The 27445-nt window shown below is 40.9% G+C and overlaps 1 protein-coding gene across 3 annotated transcripts in view; it reads right to left on the bottom strand.

Moving 5' to 3' along the window:
- The window catches only part of Col14a1 (collagen type XIV alpha 1 chain), a 207977-nt gene extending 180675 nt beyond the window's left edge, over nucleotides 1-27302 (bottom strand). For 2 of the 3 annotated variants that reach the window (XM_034516485.2, XM_034516486.2), the window contains exons 1-2: nucleotides 26996-27302; nucleotides 1605-1729 (exon numbers count right to left, since the gene is read on the bottom strand). In XM_034516485.2, coding sequence (XP_034372376.1) covers nucleotides 1605-1692 — 88 coding nt within the window. In that variant the 5' untranslated portion in view covers nucleotides 1693-1729; nucleotides 26996-27302. The remainder of the gene's footprint in view (nucleotides 1-1604; nucleotides 1730-26995) is intronic. The other variant, XM_034516484.2, reaches the window with a different exon arrangement.
- Nucleotides 27303-27445: the final 143 nt, after the last annotated feature.

The following is a 27445-nucleotide window of genomic DNA, read 5'->3' as shown; positions in this document are numbered from 1 at the left end:
GTTAGTACTTCTATCTATCTAGTGAGCAGTAAGCTTCTTGATAAGAAAAAAAGAAAAGCCTTATTCAGCTTAGTTCTTTAACCATAGACATACAAAATGTGACCCATGACTGTTCGTTTGAAACAGAATTTGGCTGACAAGATAAATTCAGTCGGTGCACCCCAGAAGATACTGTGTAGGAGATCTCTACAGCCAGTAACTCCACTACAAAAAAGAAGGTTCTAAATGAATCAAAACCAAGGTGGCAACTGCTAATCATTTCAGTGACTTGTTTCAGTGCTAAGGACCTGCTGCATCCTGCATCGTGGAGATGAAGGAGCAAGTTGCCTCTAAAACACATTCTTCTGACAGTGTAAATAAGACAGTTAAAATCTGTCTCCTGAACCACTCACTGTATGTTTAATGAAGTGGTCGGAAAAAAATGGCCATCAGCTCCAGGTGCATGCACAACAGCTATTTGAACTTGCAAAGAGTCAACTTCCATTCCTCTTCAAACAGGTGTGCCTAGCTTTGAAGAAGCAGGTGAGGTTGTTTGTGCATTTGATCTTTTGGACCCTCAGTTCCAGATATGTGAGGTTAACCTTCTCCAAACTCCCCCCCCCCCATCATCTTTGCACTTTTTGCTCTCGTGATGAATATTTCCACCGTGGCAGTTAAGCTTCTGCAGGATTGTGCATTTGTCTAGCTATTGTGGTGCATGTACCATGTGCACTGACTTCATGGCTAGCACAATTCTGTGTAAAAGGCCAGACAGTAGACATGTTTGGCTTTGAAAAGCCACAGGATCTGTCAGGACTACTATCCTCTGACACTGTAGCATAAGAGCAGCCATGCACAAAACGTAAGCAAATGTGTGCATAATAAAACTTTATCCAGACAGTGAGCCAAACTGGCCCATGAATGGTAGTTTGTTAATTTCAGACTCACAAGACAAGGGGTTTGAAATAGTACAGATCTTGCTAATACAAAGAGTAGATTACATAAACTCCCCCCCCCCTTTTTTTTTCAAAAAAATCAGAATAAAGCCACGAATTGATGGTAACGTCTATTAGACCCTTGACAATTTGAAACTGTGTTCGGTATATAATTGAGGAGTATAATTGAGAACATAGTTTGACATGATAGAAATATACACATTTATGACTGCATACAACTTTAATCCCAGCTCTCAGGAGACAAGAAAGGCAGGTCTCTGTATGTTGAAGGCCAGCATGGTGTACATAGAGAATTCCAGGCCATCCAGGGCTACACAGGGAAACAAGATCTCCAAAAATTAAAATAAAATAATGGGAAATAAGACAGGAATAAGATATACATACATATATGCTATTGCTATTTATCAAGATAATTGACCTGGCAACATGAAGATTTGATTCTCAGACATTAAACTCTGGTTAAACTTTTCAGCAGCCTCTCTTAATCAACTCAAAAATGGCTATATCCAGTTTCTGGTAACATGGGGACCCTGGGAGAAGTATTTTCCTCTGCTACATTACAAACGGTTGATAAATGAAAAAGGCTGGATTTCCTGCCTGGACACACACTTGTACCACAAAAGATTGTGAGGATGATGAACCCAAAAGGCAGGATGGTTTTTCAATTACCTTGCCCCCGGACGATGCTGCAGAAATAAGCAACTGCCAAAAAAGCCAGAATCAGCCAGTCCCGCATCTTGCACTGCAAAATCGTCATCTTATTTTCTGCCTTTTACATCAGGTGCAATGGCTGCCTGGAAACAGAGGAAAAATGGAACATAAGCATATATTGTCATCCAGGACAAGCATGAGGGCCAGCATGGCCTAGAATTGATAGGAAGCAACCCAATCCCTAGAGTGTTGGGTATTTCATTCTCACATACAAACTGATGGAAGTAATCTCTTTCTCTAGAAAATTCTGTATTGTACACAATTACTTCCAGGAAACAAGAGTAGTTAACCAATACAGAGAGCAAGAGCAGGAGCAAGAGTGGAAGCGGGAGCAAGAAGAAAGAAAGAAAGAGAGAGAGAGAGAGAGAGAGAGAAAGAGAGAGAGAGAGAGAGGAAGGAAGGAAGGAAGGAAGGAAGGAAGGAAGGAAGGAAGGAAGGAAGAAAAAGAGAGAAACCTCAAATTGTTGTTTTTGTGGCCTTTTTGCCTCATATTACTTTTTGTATTTTTTGTCTTACTGATTTTTGCTTGTTTATTTTTATTTTTGTTTTTGCGGAGTTGCTTGTGTGTGTTTCTTTTTGTTGGTGTTGTTTTGAGTGGGTTTTTTTGGACTGGTTTTTGTAAGGGGAGAGAGAGAAAAAGAACATAAAATTGGGTGGGTAGAAAGGTGAAGAGAATCTGGGAGGAACTAGGGGAGATAAAAACATAAGGAAATATAATTTATTAAAAAAAATCTTTTTGGGTTTCTTCCGGTCTGGGCCTGAGCACTGGGCAGATCCTGGGCGACACCTCTACCCCCAATCTCACAGAACCCAGAAAAAGTGGGGTTCCCAGGTGCTCTAACCCTGGCATTATCTTAGGTAAGCAGACAGCAACACCCACTCCAAACAGGGAGTAACTGGGACCCACTAGGACCCAGGAAGTCACTCTTGGCCTGGAGCAGTGAGCAAATTTTGGGCCCCAGCTCTTACCTCAGTAGTAACACCCACCCCACACAGTTCTGATAAAAACCAATATAAAAGGAAAGACAGGCTCCAGTCAGAGACAGGGCAGGTAGCACTAAGGAGATGCAGATGGCAAAAGACAAGTGCAAGAACATAAGCATCAGCAACCCAGGGTATTTGGCATCAGTAGAACCTAGTTCTCCCACATAAGAAAGTCCTGAATTCCCCATAGTACTAAGAAAGCAAGATTTAGATTTAAAGTCGCTTCTAATGATGATGATAGAGGACTTTAAGAAAAACATAAATAACACTCTCAAAGAATTTGAGGAGAACACAGGTAAACAAGTCGAAGCCCTTAAAGTGGAAACACAAAAATCCCTTAAAGAATTACAAGAGAACACAATCAAACAGGTGAAGAAATTGAACAAAACCATCCAGGACATAAAAATGAAAGTAGAAAAAATAAAGAAATCACAAAGGTAGACTACCCTGGAGTTAGAAAACCTAGGAAAGAAATCAGGAGTCACAGATGCAAGCATCACCAACAGAATACAAGAGAAGAGAGAATCTCAGGTACAGAAGATGCCATAGAAAATATTGACACAACTGTCAAAGAAAACACAAAATGCAAAAAGTTCTTAACACAAAATATCCAGGAAATCCAGGACACAATGAGGAGACCAAACCTAAGGATAATAGGTATAGATGAGAGTGAAGATTCCCAACTTAAAGGGCCAATAAATATCTTCAACAAAATTATAGAAGAAAACTTCCCTAATCTAAAGAACGAGATGCCCATAAACATACAAGAAGCCTATAGAACGCCAAATAGACTAGACCAGAAAAAAAATACCTCCCATCACATAATAATAAAAACACCAAATAAACAAAACAAAGAAAGAATATTAAATGCAATAAAGGGAAAAGGCCAAGTAACATAAAAAGGCAGACCTATGAGAATTACACCAGACTTCTCACCAGATACTATAAAAGCTAGAAGATGCTGGACAGATGCCATACAGATCCTAAGAGAACACAAATGCCAGCCCAGGCTACCATACCCAGCAAAACTCTTAATTACCATAGATGGAGAAACCAAGATATTCCATGACAAAACCAAATTTACACAGTATCTTTCCACAAACCCAACATTACAAAGGATAATAGCAGGAAAGCTCCAATACAAAAAGGGAAATTATACCCTAGAAAGAGCAAGAAAGTAATCCTCTTCCAACAAATCCAAAAGAAGATAGCCACACAAAGATCATTTCACCTCTAATAACAAAAATAACAAGAAGCAACAATCACTGTTCCTTAACATCTGTTAACATCAATGGACTCAATTCCCCCAATTAAAACACATAGATTAACGGACTGGATACATAAACAGGACCCAGCATTTTGCTGCATACAGGAAACCCACCTCAGTGCAAAGACAGACTTTACTTTAGAGTAAAAGGCTGAAAAACAATTTTTCAAGCAAATAGTCCTAAGAAACAAGCTGGAGTAGCCACTCTAAAATCTCCAGCCCGAGAACACAAAGGGAGGGAGGGACTCATGGCTCCACCTGTATATGTAGTTGAGGGTGGCCTTGCCAGGCATCAGTGGAAGTGGACAGCTTAGGTCCTGAAAGTTTGGATTCCCTGGTGTTGGGGAATTTCAAGAGCAGGGAGGTGGGAATGAGAGGATAGTGAGAGCACACCCTCATAGTAATTGGAGGAGGGGGGATGAGGTAAGGGGTTAGGCATCAGTGGAAGTAGAGGGCCTTGGTGCCTGAAAGTTTGGATTCCCTAGTGTTGGGGAATTTAAGAGCAGGGAGGTAAAAATGGGAGGATGGTGGTAGTACACCCTCATAGAAACTCCCAGAATTGTATGAATTAAACATGACAGAGGTAGGCCACCAGAAGACTAGATTCCAGAATTTAAACAAAAAATTATCTTGATACTAAAATTTGTTTTGAGAATTATATATTGCAGAATACACAGTCATTGTATATCTACTCATTAGGCAAGCTGAGCAGACCTGCTTCAACCTCTGATGTCCTGGAATTCCAGCTGGATGCAGTGAAGACACAGTGTCAGAGGCTTATCAATTTACTCTTCTCCCTGCCCCTCTTCTAATACCTCAACGCCCATATTCTGCTTGAAGAAGTTAATGAAGAGTCAGTGCCCCTATTCCCTGGGCTTGGGGACTGAAGTGGTTAATATTGAGCTGTCTTTCTAAGGAAAAGTAGTGGTTTTGTTGGAACAGGGAGGATTAGCTAGGATTTATTGCATAGCCATAACCTACTAGTAGAAATATGTATAATTGTTATTAAGATGAAGTTATAATTTCTTAAATGGTACAAAATTTACTTTGATTTCAATTTTAAGGTTTTTATTGGTATCAGCTTCTTATTGATATAAAAGTGAGATTAATATTGTCACTCTCACAAGCATTGTGCCTATATAACACATTTAGGAATACAAGGCTTAGACCCAGTCCTTCTTTAACTTTTTAAACTGATTTGAGATGGTTAGACTGTGAGTTAAGGGCCTATAGAAAATTCATGGCTCTAAGTTTATTATTACGGTGTTTTCTATATTTTATTTAGCTGAGAGGAGTTAACAAACAATAGTCCAGATTGCCTTACATGGATAGTTGGTTTTCAAAATGTCAGAAGTCCACAGAATTGACCTTACAAATATTTCTGTATTAATGTCCATTTTGATTAGAGACCTGTCTGCTCCTGACAGCTTCCTGTCTTGGATTCTAAGAAGAAATTGAGCATCTTTGGACTTATTCCAGTTGTGGTGAGACAGCCACTAGGCAAGAATTGCCTCTCTCCATCTACAGACAAATTACTGTCCAGAAAAGGACACACTTGCAGAATAGTCGACTGATTATATCTGCCAAGACAGAGTAATCAGCCCTTAATAATTCTGCATCACTAGGTCTGTCAGATGATCCTGAGCCAGAAGGCTGAAGATTGAATGCTCCAATGTTTTGTAGTATAGGGACTGTCCAGGTGCTCAGCGGTCTCTATAATTTGGCTATATTTTAGAAGCTATGCTTTGTACTTCCCAAAATTTCAGTTAACTCATTCTGGATTTCTGACGGGTTGAAGACTTATAGTCTCATAGCCAATCCTGGCCATTTACTTTGAGAGAAAAGATTTGAGAGGATGGTTTTCAGCTGACATTCATTCTAAAGCCAAGAAAAAAAAGCCAGGTTCAGAATTAAGTCTTTTAGTTAGGAGGGACAACAGAGGTTCTGTTTAGTCAACAAAATGATGGACTGGGTATTAGGTCTATCTTGCACCTTACCGACATAAATTGGTATAGTTATGCTCTAACTGTATTCTAAGAGAAAAGTTTTGTTTTAACAGGAAGGGTGATATGTAGGAGGAGCTAAGGTGGGAGGAGTAAAGAGAGGAGGAGAAGGAGAGGAGGAGCTAGGTGACAAGAGGTGGGGTGGACATGGAGGTGGATGTTCGCGTGTCCCAGCCAGTCAAAGATAGTTGATATATCTAGGTTGGGTATTGGGTTACACTTCTGATTGATATTGAGCATTACTAAACTTATAAAGCCTTTGATTAACATTTAAAAAATAGTATAAAAGCAAAAAGGAGAAGTGGGGATGGGATAGGGGTTTTCTAGGGAGGGGAAATGGGGAAAGGGGATGGCATCTGAAATGTAAATAAAATATCCAATAAAGATTTTCACATAAAAAAATCTTTTCAATAAAACAAAACTTAAGACAAAGAAAGAAAGTAAGTAAGAAGAAAGAAAGAAAGAAAGAAAGAAAGAAAGAAAGAAAGAAAGAAAGAAAGAAGGAAGGAAGGAAGGAAGGAAGGACAGAAGGAAGAAAAAAGATTGGGTCATTAGAATGGATTGAGATGTTCGGGCTGTACTGTAAGTCTCTTCTATAAAAATGCATGTATATTGCATAGTCTACCTAAACCAGTGTCTTTTCCAATCATGTGTCCCTCCTGTGTCCATCTCTGTAAGGTAAAACCTACTGTCACCTTCTGTTACCTATAAACCACAAATGAATCCTCCCTTTATACTGGTGATCAAAGAGAAATTGCTAATATGAAATCGCTGCTCAACTTTCCCCTCGTGGGTTGAATTCTCTCCAATCCTTTGATCTTTTCTCACAGCTCTTTTTGTTTCTGATATATATGAATCTGAAACTCTTCCAAATGTCTTCTTTTTTTATGCTAGTGAAAGGCGAGGTATAAAAATAGAGTGAGAAGAACGAGAGAAGAAGAAGTCAGAAAAAATGGCGGGCAGAAAATAGAACGAAAGAAGGGACAGAGGGAGTGGAAAAGAAACTATACTTAGTATTAATATAAAAGGCCATTCCATTGGCCACAATTTTATTTTAAGTCATTACATTGGAGAAATTCTGAACTCTTTCTTTGGAGATTAAGAAGAAATTTGTGTAGCCATGGTAAGGTGTCCACACTCCTATATATTAATAAGCCCTCACCCATGCTCCTGTATGCATTCATAATTAAGCTTATTAGTTAAATACTCACAAAACAGGAAGTAGGAGGAGATTAGTTGGGCAGAAGTAAGATCAGTTGGGTGATAGGGATAAAAATGTGATGGAAACAAGTATGGTTATGAAATTTCATAACAAAATCTGATATATAATTTAAATATGCTTTAAAAGGCTATAAGAAACTATCTCAAAAGTTTTGTTCTATGAGGACATCTTTTTTCTTTTTCTACTTTTTTTTTTTTTTTTTTTTTTTTGGTTTTTTGAGACAGGGTTTCTCTGTGTAGTCCTGGCTGTCCTGGAACTCACTCTGTTTACCAGGCTGGCCTCGAACTTAGAAATCTGCCTGCCTCTGCCTCCCAAGTGCTGGGATTAAAGGCGTGCGCCACCACCGCCTGGCCTACGGGGACATCTTTATTCATCTGTTTATTCACGTATTCACTCGGTTTTTTATTCAAAACCATTCCACACAAGATCTAAGGCAACTTTACAATATAGAGAGAATTAGATACATACAAATACAGTGTAGCAACTTTACAATATAGATAGTATTAGATACATACAAATACAGTGTAGCAACTTTGCAATATAGAGCGTATTAGATACATATAAACATAGTATATAAGACAGACATGCCAGGTTTAAGACACAAAATACAGAGCTCTAATTACATTTTAATTTCAGATAAGTAGCAAATAATGTTTTGAAGTTAAGTATGCTCTGAGGAATATTTTTAACATAGTGAGGGGGACCCTACAGGTGTAGGCAAGGAAACTAATTGCTAAAAGTGAAAATAAAAGCTTGGTTTAGATTGACTTTATCAAACTTGATCAAACTTCAGGGAGTCTGATGCCAAGCAGTTTATTGTCAGTATCATTAAACAACATAATTTGGGGGGGTGGGGGGTTCCTGACATAATACAATCTTGATGCACAAGAAAGTGTAATTACTGTATTCTGAAAGAAAAGTTTTACTTTAACAGGAAGAGTGATATGTAGGAGGAGCTAAGTGGGAAGGAGTACTGAGAGGAAGAGATGGAGTAAGGAGAGAAGATGAAGGAGAGGAGAAGCTAGGTGATGGGGGGGGGGGCATGGAGGCAGATGTTCACATGTCTCCACCAGTCAAAGATAGTTTTTATATCTAGGTTGGGTATTGGGTTACGCTTCTGTTTGAGCATTACCAAACTTATTTTTTAAAAATAAGTTTGATTAACATTTTTTAAAAATTGTATAAAAGCAAAAAGGAAAGGGGGGCATGGGACAGGGGTTTTCTAGGGAGGGGAAATGGGGAAAGGAGATGGCATCTTAAATGTAAATAAAATATAAAATAAAATTTTTTTAAAAAGTGTAATTACATTGAAACTCAACTCGGTACGTGTCATTTCTTCCAAGAAGATGGGTTCTGGAAATAGGCTACATGTGTTGGCTTAAGGGCCTAAGGAAGGATCTTACTCATACAGATAGCATGGAGGTCTTTTGGGATGCTAGATACCTCTGCCCCGGTCATCTAGATTACTAGCCACCTCTGGTCTTTGTTCTAACAGCTTGATATGAGGTAGCCCAACACATAACACAGAGCACCCTGGCAGTTAATCACTTCTAATTCCTAGCTTTCTGGATTGAAGACCAGGTTATACATCCATTCCTTTAAGAGAACAATCCTGGGAGCCTAATATTCCTGGTTTCCCTGGAGATCTATGGACACAAGGACCTTCATGCTGTCAACCATATATAAGACAAGGAAAAAATGATTTAAAAAAAAAAAAAGAAAGAGTAAAATGAACACAGAAAGCTGACTCTGATCCTGTTTATTTAGTGAAGTAACAGAGACTTTGACTCCTTACTAATGAATAAGTGACCAAAGAAAGAAGCAGGGTATGTTCTGTGGTTCAGCATAATACTCCATTAAGTTTTACAATGCAATTTTCTGAAATGCATAGGTTTTTTGATATTAAAGTCTGGGTATAATTTTAAACACATGTGTCACTACATTTTATTCATCATAATATGTATTCTACTTTTCATATGTAGAAAACATTCTAAATACTTTATCTACACAAATGCAACGTGACCCATAAAAACTTCCTTGGCTCTCACAGCACTTTAGAGCTGCCATGCTTTGAACACTGAGCCACAAGGGAATATCAAAGTTACAGGGTATGTGAGACCCAGAGTAGGGAGTTTACTCGGGTGGAACAGATGAAGTACAGCATCCTAGGAAAGCATTCCCACAATACCACTCTTTATACCAATGCATCCATACCTTAAAATATCTCTTTTTGTTGATCCTGTGTTTCTGATTTGGTTATAAAATATCCTGAGCCAAAAAGCAACTTAGTAGAACTGGGTTTGTGTGGCTTACAATTCCAGGTGACAATCCAACTCTTGGAGGGAAGTATAGGCAGTAACTCAAATGGCTATCCACATTTTCCTCATCCAAGAGCAGAGAGAATGAAATGCATTCAGGCTGCCCACTTGTTCTCATCTAGCTGTCTCCTGCACTGTATAGTTCAGGAACTCTGCCTAGAGATTGGTGATGTCCACCATAGGCTAGGTCTTCTGACATCAGTTAACAATCAAGACAGTCCCCAAGAGATTGAGTTCCCTCAATTGAAGTTCTCTTCATAGGTGACTCTAGGCTGTAAATACAGGCTCCCACCCCTAACCAAGAAGCTATCTGCAACTAATACCATAGGCAAAGAAAAATCATGGAATCTCACTGGGTATGTTGCCTACACTTTCAGGGCTGTCCCCAAGTGCGAGAGTAGTTGGCCAACACAAAACAAACTCAATGGTGTTTTTGCAGACTTTTTGACTCCATTTGCTTTTGGAATTTCTTTAATCTTATTGATATTTTGCTTGTATGTTTTGATTTTTGTTTTTTGTGGTTTTGTGGGGGGGCGGAGATTGTGCATGTATTTCTTATAAGTTTGTTTTTAAAGAGAGAAAAAAGAACATAAACTTTTGTGGAAGGAAAAAATGAAAATTATTTAAGAGAAAATATAATCAAAATTTATTGTATAAAAAATTTTCAGTAAGAAATAAAACATAAAAATCAGGATATTAAATTTTTTAAATGGCCTTCACAGATCCCAAAGATAATGTTTTTACTCTAAGAAGAGCTAAAAATATACTTGCTCTTATTTCCTGAAAGGAGTGTAAATATTTATTGCTGATAATAAAAGTTCCTTTTCAATACATTTGACAGGGTCACAATTAATTTGTTAGTATTTTAAATTTTTAGGTTATTTCCAAAGTTCTCAAACATATATAAACACTGCAATTAACATCTTTACTGGTACTTTGTACTGATACTGTACTTTGGCTAAGTTCAAAATATAGAACAGCTAGGTAAAACAAGATATTACTTTTGTTTTGTTTTTTGAAACTTGGTTCCAATAGGTCACTCATATCCTAAATGACTAATATCCTTTCTGCTTCAGTCTCTCAAATGGTGGTATTGCATGCATATGCAACCAAGCCCCACGAAATACAAGTTATTAAACTAATTACCCAAAGCAGTATGGACAGTTACACTGATTTCTTCTCCCACCAGCATCTTACAAACCATGCTATGTCACACCTACCATCACAGGGGTTGCTTATACTCTGATTTGATAGGTAAATGTGAATGTAACAGTCTCATTTTAATTTGATTTCCATGGCCAATAAATTAGTCACTTTTGAATATATATATATATATATATATATATATATATATACATATATGCATCTATTTCTATACGCTTTCATATTGCATACATTTGCATGCTGCATATATTTGCATATGTGTGTGCTTGCATGTGCATATATTTGCATATACATCTGCATTTGCACATGTGTGTGTATTTGCCTGTATGTATGAATTTGCATATATGTATATATTAACCAGAACATCTGACAGAATAACTTAGAGACAGGAATTATTGCTTTCTCTAAGTTTCAGAGGTGTCAGTCACCATGACAGGGAGAAGATGGCAAATCAAATCAAAGCACTTTAATCAAGGCCACCAAGACCTAGTACGGGGAGTACTAGGAAGGCCCAGGGGAAGATAGTACACCTAAGCACATCACAGGGAGCCACTTCCTTTAACCAAGCAGAAAGTTCCACACACCCTCCTCAGCAATCTATTCAAATTTTAAATATATTAAACCACTGGTTAGCTCAGAGTCCTCATGATCTAATGGTCTTACTGCTTCCTGAGCATGTCCCAGTACAGTTAAGGTCAACATCTACCAATTAAAATTAACTATAACAGGGCCAAGAAAGATAGCCAGCATTTTAGAGTGTTGGTTGATCTAGTAGAGGGCTTGAGTTCACACACATGGGGGCTCACAAACATCTGTTAGTGATACCAGCTCCAAAGCTTTGGATACCCTCTTCTGACCTCTTTGTGCACATTTATACACACAGGCAAAACACTCATACCCATAAAACAAAATAAATGAGTCCAAAAAATATTTAAAGCTTGACTGTCATTTTGGTGTAATACTTGGTATGTTTTGGCTATTTTTTTTTTTTAAATAAAATCTGTTATATCTGCTTTTTTTCTGAATTGTGAGAAATCTTTACATACTATTTATTTTAATTCACATCACTTGCACCATTTTTCTAGTTTATTTTCTTAATCTTTCTATTTTATTTACTGGTCATAGGTCTAGATACTTTGTTTCTCCGATTAACTAATATGACTTAATGGTCTTCATCAGATTGTCCAGTGTCATGGGGAAAATGACCTCTATCTCAACCCAAATTTTATTTCTCATTATTTTAACCCTTTAATTCCAGATGAGAATGGACTCTTTCCCATACTGCGGTGACTAATGGGCTATTTGTAACACAGAAATACATTGCTTTGTAATGACACAACAGGCTAGATTAATAGGAGCTACTTTTACATCTTTTTTCAATCGTATTTCTTGTGTTAAATACACTTGTAACTAATGCTTCTTCTTATTCTTCCCCCTTCCTCCTTCTCCTCCTCTTCTTCTTCCATACTTCATAAACTGTTTTTTTGTTTTGTTTTATCAGCAAAACTTCACAATTTCACCTTAAGTACATTGCTCGTAGTTAGGTTGAGGTATAGTTTGGACTCATGTTTTTGTTGGTTTTTTTTGGTTGTTTTCCTTTGTTTAGTCCATAGGCAGGAGTGGTGGTACACAGCTACAGCCCCGGCACTTGGGAAGTGGAAGTAGAAAGATCACGAGGAGAGCTTATGTGAGATCCTGCCTCAAAACCTAACATACCTAGGATGTGGGGGGCAGGGAAGACCATCACGAAGAGGTGAGAAGAACATGGGAGTGAGTGTACAAATACAAACAAAATAGCCGGGCAGTGGTGGCACACGCCTTTAATCCCAGCACTTGGGAGGCAGAGGCAGGCGGATTTCTGAGTTCGAGGCCAGCCTGGTCTACAGAGTGAGTTCCAGGACAGCCAAGGCTAACAGAGAAACCCTGTCTCTAAAAACAAAAAACAAAAACAACAACAACAACAAAAAAAACAAATACAAACAAAATACATGATATTTATGAATGAACCAGTATAATGAAACCCATAATTCCGAAAGTTAATTTAAAATGGATGCTACCTTAAAATGTATTTGTGGTGATGACATTCACAGTCCACATGACTCTACTAAAACTTGACAAATTGTGCACTTAAAATAAGAAGATGATATAACATGACATGTGAATTATACCTTAATAAAGTTTTTTTTAAAAGATTAGTGCCAAATAACCTTCACCATATCTTTCTTCTTTATCTTTCATTCTAATGAATTATTTTGATGGGAATGGGATTAATGTGTCATTACACTATAGACATAGAAAAGACAATTACTTTTTAAAACTTTCACCTGACTGTGGTGGCCCTGGCTATCTGACCAGACCATTTTGAAGTATAAATGACAGATGCTGCCACATCCTTGAAAAAGTTTTCTCTAACATATTTAGTGATGCTCCATTTGATCCTTCAGTCATTTATATTTTTGGACAAAAACAGACAGTAGGAGAAGACTCCATCCCTTCAGCTCCTAGGAGACTAACTAAAGGCAATGAACTATATGCCAATGAACTGCTGAATGTCTTAAGCTTTAAATTGCCTGTGTGTTCTCTACTGTAGATGGATGTCTGCAAAGGCCAAAATCATGTCAAGTCAATTAAAGATACCAAATTGTGATTTTTAAATAAAGATGACTCCATACTAGAATTTGTCATAATTTTCTCGAAGAGCAAAACTGGTATTTTCTAAGAATTTTTTATATTATTTATACATATGTGTGTGTGTGTGTGTGAGCATATGCCACTAGTGTGCAGTTACCCTTGAAGACCAGAAGAGGGTGTTTGATTCCCTGAAGCTTAATTTACAGGTGTTTGGGAGATGCCCTGTGTGGGTGCAGGGAGCTAAACTCTACACGCACACTTATCCTCTGAGCCAAATCTCTAGCCCATCTTAGTTGTCCTTCATCTTCAAATGAAAAACAAGAGTTTGGGTTTCTCTGTATAGCGTTAGCTATCCTAGAACTTACTCTGTAAACAAGTTTGGCTTCCACCTACATCTGCTTCCTGGGTGTTTGGATTAAAGGTATATACCATCTCTGCCTTGCTTTAATTCATTTTTTAAGGACCCAATATGAAACCCAGGCTGACCTTGATCCTCTTTCTTCAACATCCCAAATGCCAGGGATACAGGTGTAAGCCACCATGCTGAGTTTAAAATTTCTCTAGTATTTCTACTCTGAGGTCTTTGATAGGAGAATAACTGGAGAAAAATCCCTGCCATATCAGGAAATTAGTAAGAGTCACCCGTTTTAATCTTCCAGTTTACAAAGCTTAGGAAGAGTCTCTGACACATGAGTGCTTAATACAACACATCTTGCTTATTGAGCCTCAGGTATTTTTAAGTTGCTCTCAAGATACTTTTTTCTGGCCTGAATGTTCCTCTTCTGAAAGATGCTAGCTCAATCTTTGTAGTAGATCTAATCTAGTGAATACATAACAACTAGGCTCTAGGCTAGAGGCTGGTTAAAAGATAATTTTTCATCAACTCTGGAAAAAAAAAACTTCATTAAGTGAAAGATACGGTCCCTAGAAGTCCTCTCTGAGTCTATAAAAGCTGTAGATAGCTAGGAGGCCAGTGCAACCATCGGGTAGTGACTATTGACACGAAAGCCCCATGACCTGCTTAGAGGAGTTTCTTAATGTTATATTCTTGGGACATAGCCTTGTTAGTGGCAGCCACAAATGACCTGAAGGCTCAGCTGAGTGTTGTTGGAAGAGGAATATCAGGGTCACTTGGATCTGAGTCAGGACTATACTGAGAATTTTCTTCCCATTTTGAGCCATAGAGCTCATCTTGCTTTTCTGGCTTCTTCCAGACCCTCCAGGGACATTCTTTTTTGTGATGTATTCTGGTACCTTTTTACCAGGGGACTGGAAATAAAGGAGGAGACTTTCTGTTTGCAACGTTGTCTCCTGAGACACTTGCAGGGGAGAGAAAGGCTATGATGCTAATAATGGGGTCCTTACCCCCAACTGAAACTGCCATTGAGGAAGGCAACTGCTTATCACAGGCTGCCCAGAATGAATAAATACTTTAGTGATCACACAAAGGGGGATCACACGAAGGGCCCTCTGTTCTCCTGGAGCAGCATTGCATGCTGTCAAAGTAACTTCTCTTAGGATTGCTCAACACACATTAGGAGATCCAGGAGATGGTCTCAGTTTGCATCTCCACTTGGGAGCTAGCCCTTTCTTTGCTACTAAGTGCTTTATCCAAATTCTCCTAACAGTGACTTAGCATCCAAGGTTTTGAAGACTAAACCAGATCCCCATGAGGCAAGATTAGAACAATGATTCATCTCAAGGATCTCAAGATTCTAGCCATATGTGTGAGCCTCCTGCACAGAGAGTTCTGGTGCCAGAATTTAGTCCTGGACTGAATTTGTGCCGCCCATTGGTGCATTGGCTCACCACAGAACCTCTTTCAACAGCTGCCAATCAGACATTCCCAGTCCAAAATCTCCTCTGGGGAGATTCCTTCCAGGCCCACTCACCTTTATTGCATTAACTTAGTATCATTTGTACACTAAGTACAATATGTGCCACTAAATTTGCAAGCTATGTCAATAACCAAGGTTGACTTATAGTTTTCTTGAGTAATCTTGGTGTCACGATTATTCTGGCTTCATATGAAAAGCTAGAACGTGTCCTAATGTTATCTTTGTCCTATCCAATGACCCTGCTTTCCTTCCTGATACTGATTCAAGGACAACTTTTCCCAGTTTCTCTTTTTCTCTCATTTTAGATCTACTTCAATTTCCCACTTCTTGGCTCAGGTTTAGACGTCTCCACATGATTTTTTTCTCCGTGTATGGATGTCCATGTTTGCTAGTGTGCTGCGGCACTGTCTCAGCTCCAACTGTTTCTTTTCCACTTATAATCACAAAATCAGTGTGTTTTGACCAAAAAAAAAAATGGATAAAAAGGACGTGTCCAATTTGAAATTTTTGGGAGCAAGGCTCTGCTAATTTGTCAAGTTCATTGCTTTGTTTTTCAGCTTATCTTTACATTTATCATTCATCATTTTCTGGTTTTACTTTGGTTTGATAGCAAGAAGTTCTTTTTGTTCTTCTTTTATTGTTTTGTTTAATCCTTCATTAATATGGCACTGTTCTTCCTTTGCCACTGAACATGTATGGACAGCATCACAGAAGCTGTCATTCCCTTTTTAACCCAAGAGTTACTTCAGGAAATCCAGTATAACATAAATCTCCCTTGGTGTGGTAGTACAATTCTTCAGTGTCAGCACTGGGCAAGCAGAAGCTGGAAGCATGGGTGTTCAAGGCTCCCCTCTGCTAAGGAGCAGACTTGAGGCTAGTCTGAGTTACATGAGTCTTTGTCTTCAAAATTAATAATAAACAATAATTCTATGAACTATCAAAGTAATATAACTGACCCACCCTTCAAACTCAGTATTCTGGCCTTATGTCAGAATTATACAGTGTGTCTGGAAGAAAATATAACTATTCTCCTTGTGTAATTCATTCATAAAGAAATCAGAGAAGAGGCAGAATGTTTCTCCTTGTGTAATTCATTCATAAAGAAATCAGAGAAGAGGCAGAATGTTGAGTGGTATTGTCTATATAGCATTTCAGCTTGAATTAATTTACTTCAAGTTAGAACACTAATTTGAAGAGATTGAGCAGTCCTTGTGTGCAAGGACTTGAGAAAATTCCAGCAGGCAGCCTCGGCCTCCACAGATTAATATAGTCATCAATCAGCTAATGATCTATGGATCTGCCCATCACATGAACAGAAAAGTATCCACTAAATCTCTTTCTCAAATGAAGTGACCATTCTTAAGAATTCCTTCCCCAAACATGGTAATTCTAGGTTTCAAGTAAACAAGGCAGGAAACTGACCACATCTGTCTTATGTCTTTTTTTTCCTTTACATCCTGATTGTTGTCCCCCCTCACATAGTCCCTCCCCTATCCCTATTCCCTTCTCCTCTGATACCTGGTTATTTGCATGAAATCACGTGAGTCTATTCTAACTCTAAGAGCCTTTTGTCTTTTAATCAAAGCATTGCAGTTCTTGTGTCCAGGTGTTACATGACAATAATTGACATGTGGCACTGGAAGTTAACACATTTCAAATCATTCAGCTAGTTAAGTATCTACACTCCTCTTAACAGTTTGGGAGAACTGGCTTTATTTATAGGAAGGGAACTAAAGTTTGCACGCAAAGCCTGTCTTTAAATTCCTTCTGTTGTTTAACTTAGGATGAGCAATGGCATATTGGAAGAAATAGAATCTTAATTTTCCCAAGCTTTTCTGCCAAGTCACCAAACTTTTGGACAAAGAAGTAAAGACAAGAAAAGTCTCAATTTCTATTTAAGTGCAATGAGATATTTTAAAATTTACCCAAAAAATGTCAAAGCCTCATTTGTTGAAACTTTGCCCAAGAGTCTGAATAAACAAATAAAACTCTGCTTTCATTTTTTTTCTTTCTTCTTAAAAATACCATGTCAGAGATGGCTACTTAATTCTGAAATCAGAAGGTGCAAATCAAACTCGGGAGAGTTAACAATGCATAGCATGAGTGTAATCAAAATATTATCATAACCTTGCAAACAGTCTCCAAGCATTCCTATCAGTGATCATTCAGCCTGCTTCTAGTTTGTGTATTTGTTTTAGCAATTCTCATTTGTGTAGTTAGGTTTAATAAGGAGCAAAGACCCAAGTGAAGCCATTATCCAGTGCTTACAAGCATGCAAAAAATTCTCAGCTTAGCATACAGCCGGTTTTATCAAAATTCCTTCAAATATTTATTCAATAATTACATCGCTTGCCAAGACTTATACATATACACAACTAAATCTTGAAGAGTATTCCCACAAATCATGGTTTGATTTACAAAATAAACCCTACAAACTTAAACAGAATTGTTCTTAGCCACCTGCTACACACAGATGCTGCTGACACAGGATCTGAGAGAGACAGTTATTTATGGCTCTGGAATTATCTTCCTGACACTTACGGAGAGCCCAGCTATATAACCGAGATGGAGTCCTTGGTGCTAAAGAAGGTACAAAGCCTCACACCATATGTTCCGCTTATGGAACTCACGATTCCATTAACAAGCTAAGTGCAAAGCTACAAGAAATATGAAGCAGGACGGAATGGTAGCCCAAGATGGCCGCATGTCAATCATTCTATGTGTCTTTGCCAACGATATCAATAAGATACTGTCTATCCCTGGGAAGGTTATCATAGGGTGGAATTTTATTCATCTGTAAGGAAAAATAAAATCATGACATTTGTGGGGAAAATAAATGGAACAGGAAAATACTCTGTTAAGTATTAACATTAACTCTGTTAAGTATTAATTGTAGATGCAGAAAGACAAATTAATATACCCAAAAAACTAGATTTTAATTTTTATATGTATGTGTGGAGGATGTAATATGGGTAAAACTAACCAATGCAGAGAGGGAGCCATGAAATGTGAAAAGATGTCTTAAGAAGGGTGGATAAGCCAGGCAGTGGTGGTGCATGCCTTTAATCCCAGCACTTGGGAGGCAGAGGCAGGCGGATTTCTGAGTTTGAGGCCAGCCTGGTCTACAGAGTGAGTTCCAGGACAGCCCGGGGTTACACAGAGAAACCCTGTCTCTAAAAACAAAACAAAAAGAAGAAGAAGAAGAAGAAGAAGAAGAAGAAGAAGAAGAAGAAGAAGAAGAAGAAGAAGAAGAAGAAGAAGAAGAGGTGGGGGAGGGTGATAAAAATCTGTGTGACAAAAAGGCAGAAGAAGGGAACTGGGGAAGAAGGGGACCAGTGGGAATATAAGGGTGTGTGATGAGGAGCTACAAAAGAAGTATTGAAATGTCATGCAGAAAGACATTAATTACCTCGGAGTGGTAGCTCAATGGTTAAGAACACTGACTGCTCTTCTAGAAGTTCTGAGTTCAATTCCCAAGCAACCACTCAGTGACTCACAACCATCTGTAATGGGATCTGATTCCCCTTTCTGATGTGCATGAAGACAGAGCATTCATATACATAAAATAGATGAATAAGTAAATTTTTAAAAAATTAGAAACATTACCTAGCATGCTGATTTAAAAAAAAAAAAAAAAAAATTAATTTAAAAAGAAAGATGATCGCCATATAATAGCACTTTAAAAGTTCTAACTTTAGCCCCTGGGCAATAGATTAATGGAAAGGAAAAGGAAACAGTGATAAGCAGTGATTTTACCGCCTAAACGGGGGCTAAAGGAGGAAGAAGAAGAACAAAGAACCTTCTATCTCCCTCATAGATGTAAGACTGACTTGGCAGAAAGGCTTAAGCTGAAGATCCAGATAATTATGAAGGCAGCCATCACTTGCCTGTTCAAACTGCTTTAGACAGATCACATTCCTCTCCATTTCTATCATTCTCCAGCTAGAACTCCAGGAAGGTGGCAAGCGATCAGCTTTCTGACCACGTGAGCTAGCTCACCCAAGAGCCATTCACAGGCTTCTTAAGCAAAAAGGCTTTGCAATTGTCATGGACAAGTTTGGACAAAGAAGGGCGGGAGGAATGAAGAGATTTGGGCATATTTCAGGCCCCCCAAAAAACTAAGACTAAGAAGTATGTAACAAATGTCTTCATATATTTAAAAAGCCTTCATGCAGAAGATAAAACTAGATTGTTTGGTGCACCTTCTAAAAAAAAGGTTTGGACTGATGCGAATTCCAAGTCTGACACTGAGAAGAGTTGATTTTCCTCTGTTAGAAAACTTGGGTCACAATCTGGGTGATGAAATGATATTCAAGATGTCCTCCTCAATTCTCCGATGTTGTTTGTTCTTAAGATTTTGTCAGTTTGTTTGCTTGTCAGCATGCCTTTGTTGCTTATTTGTCTGTTGCCATCGGTTGGGTGTTGTTGTTGTTGTTGTTGGGTTGTGTTGTGTTGCTTGTTTGTTTGTTTAAGACAGGGACCCTAAGCTGAGGAGATGGCATGCTGGGAAATTGGTTGGCAAGTGTAAGGACCAGACTTCCAGCATTCACATGAGGGCTAAGAGAGTAAGACAGTGGCCTTTAATCCTGTCTTGGGGAGAAGGAGAGACAGTAGATTGCCAGAGTAAGCTGAGTATGTTGAGCAGCCAAAGCAACAACATTAGTACTCAAGTGAGAGACCCTACTTCAATATGCAAGGTAGAGAACGATAGAGGAATATGTCTAAAGTCAGTCTTAGACCTATTATTTACACATGCACACACACAAACACAGGCATACACATGCATGCACACACACACAAGCATACAAGCATGGAAACATACATGAACAGGCATGCTATACACACATACACATTAAAAAAAAAAAAAAGATGAATCCTCACACTCCCACAGGCCAATCTGGTCTTGTTATTTCTCAGTAAATCCCTCTGATTTAGGTTGAGCTACCAGTTAAAGCTAAACCATCACAATGTTGATCACAAAATGCCAAAGGACTGCCCTTCCTCCTTCATGAGGAAAGCTTTACCAAGAGCAACAGATCTCATTGGGGTCTAAAGAAAAGGTTCTATGGGTGGCACCATCAACTAGGCTCCCAAGAAACAGCAACTCCCAGCTGGCTTGGTGGCCTTAGAGATGCTTTTACCTTTCTAGATATTGATACTGAAAGACTTCAGATGGCCTTTTAACCCATAACTTAACAAATTCAATACGTATAATCAGCAATAAATACTGATTAATTATCAATGGGTGATCAGACATGATGCATGTCCAGTTCAAAAGCAATTATGTTGAATGACTTACAATTGGCTTCAGGCAAACAGCACTTGAAATTAGTAGTCACCTGTCAGATGTGAGCCTCGGGGCTAGATGGTCCTGAGGAGAGCACACTGCCTCCTTCCAATAGCATGGGGGATGTCCAGAACCACCACTTTTTGCTAATTCCTTCTATGAAGTTAGCAATGGTCCTATGAGCTATTCCTTTATACAAGAGCCTCAGACATGCAGCTATGGTAAGAGTTGGAGAAATAGCTAAGTAGGTTAAGTGCTTGCCACACAAACACAAGGCTCTCTGTGCACTAGCCCCCAGAGCCCACATAAGAAATGCATAGTAGTATGCATTTCCATTCTCCATGCTGGGTAGGCAGAGAATGGAGGATTCCTGGAGCCCACTGACAAGCCAAGCTAGTGTAATTGGTGAGCTTCACGCCAATAAGAGACCTTATCTCGCCAGGCAGTGGTGGCGCACACCTTTATTTCCAGCACTTTGGAGGCAGAGGCAGGCAGATTTCTGAGTTTGAGACCAGCCTGGTCTACAGAATGAGTTCCAAGACAACCAGGACTACACAGAGAAACCCTGTCTCGAAAAACCAAAAGAGAGAGAGAGAGAGAGAGAGAGAGAGAGAGAGAGAGAGAGAGACCTTATTTCAGACAAAAGTAAATGTGGATGACTCCTGAGGAGGGATACACAAGACTGACTCCTGATCTCCATGGTTATTCACTTCTGAGCACATACTCACTCATACAAATGTAGACACACACACACACACACACACACACACACACACACCTGCTTCAACACTCTTAAACTAGATGTGTAAGTTTTGAGACAGAAGAGCCATCCCAGAAGCACAGCAAAGTAGTGACAGCTACTTGATACAAGAATGTTCCATTGTCTGGCTTTCATCTCCCCTCTGCTCCCGCTTCTAAGGACTGACAGAACTCCTGCACCAAGGAAGTAGAGCTTATCTTAATCAAACATCTGTCCTAAGTAGAGGACCAACTTCACTTCTCACCTTAGACATCTCCATTCAGAAAGGCTTCCCTGGTCCTCCCGCTGAGAGGTGGATGGCTCTCCCCTGGTGCCTAAGATGCTAACCTTTATTTCCCAAGCCATGTGCCTATCACTGAACTGTAGCTGTCAATTGCATTTATGCTTTCAGAAGTGCATTATGCAATACTGTGTTTTGAATACTTAGCACAGTGACAGTACATGGCAAGATGCTGAGCTGGAGAGAAAGATAGGCAATCAAATTCATTGTTTTTTAAGTCTCAATTCAGTGTGTGCTCTTCTCCAAAAAACGCAAAGACAAAAAGTCATCTAGGAACACATCTTTAATAAAGGGTTCCTGGCCACCCACACAGACCTCTGGCAAAGGCTGGCCTCCCTCTACAACAGTGTTCACAAGCAGCTCAAGCCAATTCTAGTGAGAAAGAGTCTGGTACCACTCCCCTTAGGGAAATCTGCCAGGGTAATTTCAGCGGCCATTAACAGAAAAGTGCAACATGGCAATTGGTTTAGAATCAGGCACAGTGGCTCATGCCTGTAATCCCAGCACATGGGAGGCAGAGACAAGAGGGTGGCTGTGAGTTCAAGGCTAGTAATAGTTACATCATAGGCGGTGGCAGCTGGTCATGCAGTGTGGTCCTGTCTTAAAAGGAAGCAGGAGAGGGGATGCAAGGCTGCATAGCGGGTAAAAGTGTGTCATGCAAGCATGAAGACCTAAGTTCAAACCCACAGTGAAAGGAGAGAACTAACACCAAAAACATGACCTCGGACCCCCACATGGGGACATGGCATATGTTCACCCACAAGCTCATGCATACACATCACATGCAGAAAAGATGGGAGGGAAAGAGAGAAAATGTTGTGGAGATGCAACAGATTTAAATTTTTCAACCTTGGGGGAATCTGAGTCTCTAAGACTCACACTTCAACCGCACCCTTGGCTCTCATGACGCCCCACAGAGATTCCTTTCTAGTCACAATAATAGAGCCAAAACACACACAAAAAAGAAAGAAAGAAAGAAAGAAAGAAAGAAAGAAAGAAAGAAAGAAAGTATAGAAGATTTTAAGAGGAAAAAAAAAGAAGACACGAAGACAAAGAAGCAGGAGAGAGAGAGGGGGGAAAAACGGACCAGCTTTGTCAACCAGATTCTGAAGTCAGCTTCAGAAGTCCCTAGATTCTCCTGCCTCCCACCGTCTCTCTGCTTCAGCTACCAATGCACTTGGCCTCAGCTTACACCATCCCCACTGGGTGAGCACACATACCCACTGCCCCACCCCAGCAGAGAAACTGGTGGATAAAGTGTCCGAAAGGATATGGGTTGAGACCCACCAGCCTTTTCTTAATAATCTCCCTGTCACTTGCTAGATTTGTGACCCCCAGGGGGGGTACCATGTTTCCCTGGAGTTCAGTGGCTATAAAGGAAATTGTATTTATGTCCCAAAGTAATAGGAAGATTTGTGTGTGTGTATGTATGTGTGTGTGTGTGCGCGTGCGTGCGTGTGTGTGTGTGTGTGTGTGTGTGTGTGTGTGTGTGTGTTTACAGAGAAAGGAATAAATACTCAGAATGTGCCGATATTTCTGTTATACTTTGGGTTATAAATGTCACCCAAAGGACCAATATATTTAAAGGCCCCACCCTCTAGGATGGGGTAGAAAATCTAAGGGGTCTACAGAAAGGCTTTCCCAGAGACACCCCTTTCCCCTCCTCTCATTTCTCTCCCTTGTACACAATGTAAATGATTTTGTTCCACTGCATGCGTCAAGTTGATGTCCTGCCCTGCCACAGGCCCAGAGCGTCAGAGCCAAACTCATCATCTGGACAAGACCTCAACCGTGAACCAAGAACAGCTTTCTCCTTATAATCGTTTCAAGTATTTTGTTCTAGTGACAGAAAGCTGAGTAATACAGCTTCTAACACACACACACACACAAGAGAAAGAGAGAGAGAAGGGGAGGGAGGGAGAGGGGGAAGGGAGGAAGAGGAGGAGGAAGGGGAGGGAGGGAGGAGAAACAAGAGCAAGAAAGAAAGAGGCAGATACACACACACAGAGGGGAGGAACGAAAGCAAAAAAAGAGAGACAGACTTAGAGACAGAGAGAGAAAGAGAGAGAGGGAGGGAGGAAGCAAGAGCAAGAAAGAGCGAGGCAGACACACAGAGAGAGGGGGTGAGAGAGAGAGAGAGAGAGAGAGAGAGAGAGAGAGAGAGAGAGAGAGAGAGAGATCATTAAGAGAGAGGAAGGTCATTGTCCCCATTATCTCCATGAGAACAGGAAGCAGCCTACACTCAAAGCGTGATGTATAGAGGAGTCACTGAACCCTTGTTCCTCTTTATATGTATATAAGCAGTGAACAAGAATGATTATTTCCTTGACATCTTGACATCCATCACTCTCAGGGACATATTTTCTGAGACAAAAGTCATCGCTGGTTGCTTCCCTTTAAACGTCCTTCCTATCCCCTCCACTGCCAGCCCCTCCCTGAAATCATTTAGTGTCTCCTGCACCAGTGCCACAATCCCAGATAAAGTGTTAGCTCAGTGGTGCTCAACAGCACAGCCCCAGCGTGCAGTGATTCAAGGCGACTTAGAGAAATTGTCAGTTACACTCTGCAGGCCAGGAAAACAGCGGTCACTTGGCTGAATTTGATGGAGAGTGACTGCAAAGCTGAAGTCACATCTCTGAGGAGAATGTTGGCTACAACCAGGCCAAAAGAAAAGAAACAGGGAAATGATTCTTGTGTTTTAGTGGGGGGACACTGGGAAGTAAGATTTAAAGGGAAATGTGCCCTGTGGGGTCTTCCTAAGAGGTTGAGGACTTCCCAGACTTGCTCTTCAGACTCTAGTCTGCTCAACCTATCCTGGAGGACAGCCGTGGACGATTCTGAAAAGCATGGAAGTTAGAGACTTCTCTGAAATCTTCAGCTGGACTGTGAGAGGGCCAGGACCAGGGCCAAAACGCTCCTCCCATCCATCCTGAACCCTGGGAGCCATCCAAAACTACTCCAGGAACACTGACAGGTTCCAAGGAATCCTGCCCAGAGAATTAATTATTAAGAGGCCTCACTAGGGTGGCTCCTGTCCTTTCAAATGGACCTGTTGGAGGTCAGGGCTACAATGGAGGTTCAGGATTATCCTGGTTCAGGGATCCTCAGGCAGAAGAAGGAAGTGCCCAGTATTTATTAAAAGACTAAAAAGATACCCTATGTATCATGGGTAAAGCCTAAAGGTGTCTTAGTAGATGAAAAAAATCAATCACAAAGGACTTATGCAGTATAATTCCATTTATGTGAAATCAACTGAGACTGGGTGACAGGCCAGGAAGAATTGGGAAGTTACTGTCCAGAGGTATGGGTTTTCTTTTGGAAATACTAAAAACGTTCTATTTCTTTTCAGAGTTTTTAAAAAATATATGCGTATTTGGTGTGGTGATGGTGGTGGTGGTGGTGGTGTGTGTGTGTGTGTGTGTGTGTGTGTGTGTGTGTGTGTGTATGTGTGTGTGAGCATGCATGCAGATGTCCATGGAGACAAGAAAAGACAGTCAGATCCCCTGGAGCTGGAATTACAGGTATTTATGAGCTGCCAGGTGTCCCTGCTTGGAGCCAAAGTCAGACCCTCTCTAGAAGAGCAGCGGGTGCTCTTAACCAACAAACCATGTCTCCAGAAACCTAAAATAATTCTTAATTTGGGATGTGGACTACACATTTTAAATATACTAAAAGCTCTTGAATTATGCACACTCTAAATGTGTGGATTGTATCCTTTGTGAAATGATTATCAAATAAACTGTTTACAACACTAACAAGGAACCAAGCGTGGTGGTGTGTGCCTGTAATACCAACACTTGGGGAACTAAGGCAAGATAATCTTAGAGTCCCTAGCCAGCTGGGGCTACATGACGAGTTCCAGGCCTGTCAGGGTACAACCTGTCACAGCAAAATAAATAACAAAACAAACAAGCAAAAACCCACCAAAGAGACTTATTCACAAATCTGGCATTGGGTCCAGATTCAACAAAACCTGCTCGGTGTTATTCTCTGAACTTCAAATCTAAATTCCATCTGTCTGTCCATCCACTCATCCACCCATCTCTAATGTCACAGTGGGGTTCCTGCAGAGCTGGAGTCCCTCATCAGCAACAAAACACCCAGTCCCCTCAGTACAACCACCCTGAGCCTGTGTGCTACTCCACCCTGTAAAGAACTGCCCTTTGGCCCTTGGTAGAAGCTGAGGCCAGGACCTCCAGTAACTGAGGATTGAGAAATCTCATTTTTCTTTCTCCTAACCATGGTGTGACAGAGGGCTTACTCCTATTTCTCTTCCTACCTTTCCTCCTCCACTTCAACAGTTGCCACCAGCAGAGAACTCTGCAAGGCTTCCAGCAAAGTCAAAGCCCTGGCGGTGGCTCACACACACCTGCAATCCTGCACTTGGGAGGTAGAGACCGAAAGAATGTCAGCTCAAGGTCTTCCTCCATTCTGAAAAAAAAAACTTTCAGACCAGCCAGAGCTACATACGACCCTGCCTAAATAAATAAATCTTTCTTTCTTGGAACTTCAGGCAGGTCTAGAAGCCATTCCCCCCTCCCCTCACCCCCCCACCCCCGCAATGGCGAGGGCGAGGGCGAGGGGCGGTGGGCGAGTGGGAGAGGGATTCAGACCACTGGGAGAACTGCGTGTAAGCAAGCGTCTTCAGAGGTGCTCTTCAGGGCAAGCTGACAGCTCTCCTGGACCTAGGCTAAGCAACCCTGAGCTCTCCAGCACAAGACTGAGTACCCAAGAACTCAGCACCAAGTTTGCATAGTAACTCCAAACCTTGGTAACTAAGGTTACTCTGAAGAATCACGGGTCTCCTCTTGAAAGAGGAGCCTAACCTAGCCCTGCTTCTGCCTGAGCACACTATATGCTAAAGCCCGACTTGTGCAGATGCCTCGGATGCCCAGCAAGCAGAATGCCAGAAGACTTAAAGCAGAGAGGAATTCGCAAAAATAAAAGAAAAAAAAATAAAGTGAAGAAGGTTCCTGCAGTAGCTTAGTTTAGTGATTTCTCTCAAAGCAGCAACACTAGGAGTTTGGTAGCATTCAACTGTCTATGAGCTTTCCCTGGCTACTCCCCTTTCCGTGCAGAGCCTGGTCCACAGATGCCCCGATGTGCAGCAACAGTACAATGAATACTTGGGTGAGCTGTCTCCAAAGGACTGGTATCCCAATCTACTGCCAACTAGATAGAATCTAAACAACGTTGCTCTGTATGCGTACACGGCGCTTCCCAACAGCTCTCTGAGCCTTTACCAATTGAACTTGCTGGAGCCACCACTACCGAGCTGCCAAATGCAGCTCATTCCAGCCCAGCGCCCACCGCACACAGACACCGTGGGAAGGAGGGATCCCCAGAGAGAAATGGAGGGCTCCTTTGCTGTCCACACGCCAGTTAGTCACTCTCCCTGCCCTGTGGAGCGCAGACAAGCATCTATCTGGGTGCACGATCTCCTAGCTCATCCCTAAGCCATCCCGCGCGAGCACATGTGCAATGAACCGTCCTGGAAATCACATCCGTCTGCAGGTGACTCTCTCTGGCCTTCTTCCTTCACCTATAAACTTTGCAAAGCCGAGCGGGGGAAACAGTAGGGAAAGAAGAACTGACCTGTGCAGGGCAACGTTCCAGCCCAGGTTGGGGACCTCTTGGCGCCTAGTGAAGATTAGCCGCCGGCTGGTTCTTAGCGGACCACTGCCCTGGCTCGCTTTCCTCAGAGTACCCTTTCTTAATTAGCTTCCTTTTCCTGTCTCTCACCCTGTCCTCTCCTTGTCCCTCTCCCGTCGTCGCCTCCTGTCCTACAGAGCTTCCTTCCCCTCGCCTCTCACCCAGGATCAGATAAGAGGAAAGAAACCGCTGCGAGAGCCAATTATAAAGCCAAAGGTGGCGGCGGGGGCGGGAGATGGGGAGACAGACCCCCACTTTTCCTCCTCCTCCTCTCCAGCATCCCCGCCCCGCTCCAGTTGCAGAGGAGCCCGCCCCACGCCTCCCAAGTACAGCCCAAGGACTGGCAGCCGTCCCAGGTGCGCGTGGCAGCCGGGTGCAGTTGACAAGCCCCTG

Source organism: Arvicanthis niloticus, chromosome 13 (genome assembly GCF_011762505.2).
Source record: "Arvicanthis niloticus isolate mArvNil1 chromosome 13, mArvNil1.pat.X, whole genome shotgun sequence".
In the NCBI taxonomy this organism is placed as follows: Eukaryota; Metazoa; Chordata; class Mammalia; order Rodentia; family Muridae; genus Arvicanthis; species Arvicanthis niloticus.
Note: the sequence above shows the minus strand (reverse complement) of the source record. Positions and strands in the feature narration are given on the sequence as shown.